At 48.6% G+C, this 4,115-nt stretch overlaps 1 protein-coding gene across 1 annotated transcript; it reads left to right on the top strand.

The window, feature by feature from the left end:
- The first annotated feature begins 1,963 nt into the window (after positions 1 to 1,963).
- Positions 1,964 to 3,583, top strand: LOC124671252 (taxadiene 5-alpha hydroxylase-like). The gene is made up of 3 exons (XM_047207646.1): positions 1,964 to 2,909; positions 2,983 to 3,170; positions 3,269 to 3,583. Exons 1-3 carry the CDS (start codon positions 1,964 to 1,966, stop codon positions 3,581 to 3,583), a joined length of 1,449 nt encoding a protein of 482 aa, XP_047063602.1.
- The last annotated feature ends 532 nt before the right edge of the window (positions 3,584 to 4,115 follow it).

Genomic DNA, 4,115 nt, shown 5'->3' on the forward strand with positions numbered 1-4,115 from the left:
TGATATTTTGGCTAAGTGCCACATATGCCTCTATGCATATGCTTTATTTGATTTTTGTTTTCTTTTTGGTTTCACCAAGATTTGAGTGGTAAGCTTTAAATTATGTTTGTTGAGGTATTTCCAAACCATCTACCAAGGTAGACAAAGCAAGGTTTAGTATTTGCAAAAAGTAGCCATAGGCTTGGATATGCCTTTTTCTTATTTAAGATCTTTCCTTTTTATTTTGTTTTTCCAAGGTTGGTAGCAAGAGGGATGGGGTTTAGGGTTTAGTGGGTTTCACCATGGTTCACCACCATTTAGCAAAATAAGAGAGGTAGGGTTCAAGATTTACATATTAGGGCTATATGCCCACATATGTCCTTTCTCTTTTATTTTAGGTTTCTCAAAATTGACCCCCTTGGTTTTGAGAAGGTTAGGGTTTAGGGTTTTGGAAAATGTGTTCAAAGTGATAAACAAACAATCATGGCAAAACACAAGTATTAGGTATGAGCACTATGCATAGCACCCAATGTAAGAAAAGTTTTTGTTGGTTCTCATTTTTGGAAAAAGGAAATTCATTTTCTCTTTGTTTTAAAATTTGGGGATGTTACATTGGAGACGGCCAACTCACCTACTTTTGGAGGGATCGATGGATTGATGGATTCACAGCGGAGGAGTTGGGACCAGAGGTGTTCGCCATGGTACCAACAAGGAGGAAGAATACCCGCCGTGTGGCGGAGGCTTTGTGGGATGAAGGATGGATCGATGACATACAAGGAGAGATGACGGTGGAGCTTTGGATGCAATGTATGAGATTGTGGGAGGCCGTGGAAACGGTGGAGAGAGACGTCTTGAGCGCTGACCGCATTGAGTGGAAAGGTGCGGGCTCGGGTGTATACTCGGCTAGAGACACATATAAGATGCTTTGCACCGGGAGCGTCCGTTGGAGCATGAGCAAGCTGGTGTGGGGCTCCTTCTCACCCATGAAATGCAAGATGTTCGCTTAGATGGCCTTGAAGTATAGGCTCTGTACCTTGGATAGAAGGGCGAGACATGGTCTCCAGGACCACCCAGATGCTTGTTATACGTGCTTGCAGGAGGAGGATAATGTTGACCATATCTTGACGTTGTGTCCATATTCTAGATAGGTGTGGTGCAGGGTGCTACACAGTGCGGACCTACGGATCGCGGACCCTGGATCAGTTGGAGACTTACAGCGTTGGTGGACGGAGGCCCGTAAGAGGGTGAGGAGAATTGACAGGAGGCGTTTTGATTCCATGGTTATCTGCACGACATGGGCGATATGGAAGCAAAGGAATGCGAGGGCCTTCGGCAACATCAGGGAGCAGAAATCTGTGGAGCTTATGGTGGAAGAGATTAGACAGGAGTTTCACCTTTGGGAGAGGGCCAAGAGAGGAGGGAGGCTAGATATAGCGAGAGAGTAGGTCTAGGCGGAGGGGGTGGTGTGTGTGTGTCTTAGCACTGTTGTGCTTTCTTGTATATGATTTTGCTCTCTCTTCTATAAAGATAAGGCACGTTTTGCTCGTGCTCTCAAAAAAAAAAATGTGTGGGTCTTATTCTTTGAAAAGGAAGTAGTAGTTGGTAGTAATATATTGCACGACGCCGAGAAATGAGAGATTGTCAATTAGCTACAAAAGCGTTCTGAATTAGCATGTTTCAGATCTTCTGAATCTGCACAATGGATGGGACGGGAGTATTAAATTACACGCTTGATACAGGAAGTGTTCAGTTAATATAGTTAAACCCCATCATCCAAATATGATTATCCTAGACGCTTGACATGTTCAGCTAATCTAGCTGGATGAATCATTAATTTGCAAATAACATACTCCGTACAACTATGGATGTGCAATGACAGCAGCATATCCGTACAACTATAATTGAAGTAACAAAAATAAAAAAATCATGACTACCAGTTCATTTGTAAGCTAATGTCCATCTGAACACTTGCTGGCTCTTGAGAATGGATTATTTGCTCGTAGCGGTAGCAGCACTCACTGTCACGGCCTCGTCCATAGGCTTCCACCTCCTGACCAGAGCAAAGAAACCATGTCCGGCCAAGTTGCCCCCGGGCTCTCTCGGTCTGCCGGTGATTGGCCAGACCATCGGCCTCGTCCGCGCCATGCGCGCCAACAGCGTCGACCGGTGGATTCAGGAGCGAATCGACAGATACGGGCTGGTTTCGAAGCTCTCGCTGTTCTGCACGCCGGCGGTTCTTCTGGCTGGCACGGAGGCCAATCAGTTCGTGTTCTTCTGCAGCATGCTGCCTGTGTGGCGGCCGCGGTCCTTCCAGCGTATCATCGGGGAGAAGAACATGATGAACCTCTACGGCGACGACCACCGGTGCATCCGTGGGGCGGTAATGGAGCTCCTTAAGCATGACATGCACAGGTTGTACGTCAGGAGGATGGACTCGGAGGTGAGGCGCCACCTGGAGAAGAACTGGGCCGGCCGCACCCCCGTCACGGTGCTGCCACTGATGAAGCGGCTGGCGCTGGACATCATCTGCGCGCTACTCTTCGGCCTCGAGCCCGGCGCCATGCGTGACTACCTCGCCGCCGACTTGGTGCGCATGCTGGAGGGCACCATCGCGATCCCGGTGAACCTGCCGTTCACGGCCTTCGGCCGGAGCCTCAAGGCCAGCGGTAGGGTTCGAAGGCTACTCAGCGGGATCGTGCGAGAGAAGAAGGCCAAGCTGGAGCAGGGCAATTCGGCGCCGATCAATGACCTCATAAGCCGCCTGCTCTGCCTGACAGACAACCAGGGCCAGCAGCTGCTGACCAATGACGAGATCGTTGACAACAGTATGCTCGTCCTCCTCGCCGGCCATGACACCACGTCCTTACTCATGACGTTCATGGTACGTCACCTCGCTAATGATCAGGACACCCTCGCCGCGATGGAGCAAGGTAATTAGCCATGCTGTGTGTTTCTGGTGTTATTTTCACGCTTTTTGTAAAGTTTCGGGACACGTACGTTCAGAGCATGAGGAGATTGCGAGGAACAAGGCTGCTGGAGAGGCTCTCACCTGGGAAGACCTGGCTAAGATGAACTTCACATGGCAAGTCGCACAGGAGACACTTCGCATCGTGCCTCCAGCCTTCGCGAGCTTGAGAATAGCACTCGGGGACATAGAGTTCGACGGCTACCGCATCCCAAAAGGATGGCTGGTATGTTCCTAGCTTGCTGCTAATATCGAGTTCTCCACGGCCAGTTTGCAGCTAGTAAAAATAGCTGATGCAACTTTAAATATTGTGTGCATGTTCAGGTGTTTTTGGCGGCAAGCGCAACGCACATGGACCCCAGCATCTACCACGAGCCGGATAAGTTCGACCCCTCCCATTTCGACAACTACTCCTTGGCAGCGGGGCCACCGTGCTCCAATCTCGCCTTCGGCTGCGGCCATAGAATATGCCCCGGGATAGTGTTTGCCAAGATCGAAATACTGGTGACGATGCACTACCTAGTGAGACACTTTAAGTGGAAGCTATGCTGCAAGGAGAACACTTTCGCCAGGGATCCCTTGCCTTCGCCCCTGCTGCATGGCCTGCCAATACAAATCGAGCACATGACCTCTCCTTGAATGCAGATAAAGTACAAATCAATCCCTGGAGGAAGCCAGGGAATAAGTTGTTTGAATTTTATCATGTGTGGCGTGTCACCTATTTAATTTGAAAATCATACTACTCTTATTTGTTTAAACTCTTTAATGTATTGGGCTCTATCCATCTATTAATGCAAATAGCAATTGTCTTTTCATTTCTTGGAAGAATGTCTTTCTTTTCTTCTCAAAAATCATTTCCCTACTTATCTTTCTCTATCTGTTCATACGAGTGAAGGAGGTGGTGACACTAGTAGATAACAGACCTTTCTTTCGGAGCTGTCTGGAGCATGGACCGGGACTAATGCTCACATTAAAATGCTCACATTAATCCCGGTTCGTACGGCTAGGACGCTGAATTTTTTAAGGAGTGTGGATTTTGTACACTCACGGATGGGTGTGTGAGTAATCTGTACCATCTGTGGTAGTCTGAACGGTACGTGTCACGGCCAATCTGCTGGTCCCGTCCTTTGCTCCGCCCAACACGGAGATTCTGTCTCTGCACCGAAAAGAA

This window comes from Lolium rigidum, chromosome 7 (assembly GCF_022539505.1).
Source record: "Lolium rigidum isolate FL_2022 chromosome 7, APGP_CSIRO_Lrig_0.1, whole genome shotgun sequence".
Classification (NCBI taxonomy): Eukaryota; Viridiplantae; Streptophyta; class Magnoliopsida; order Poales; family Poaceae; genus Lolium; species Lolium rigidum.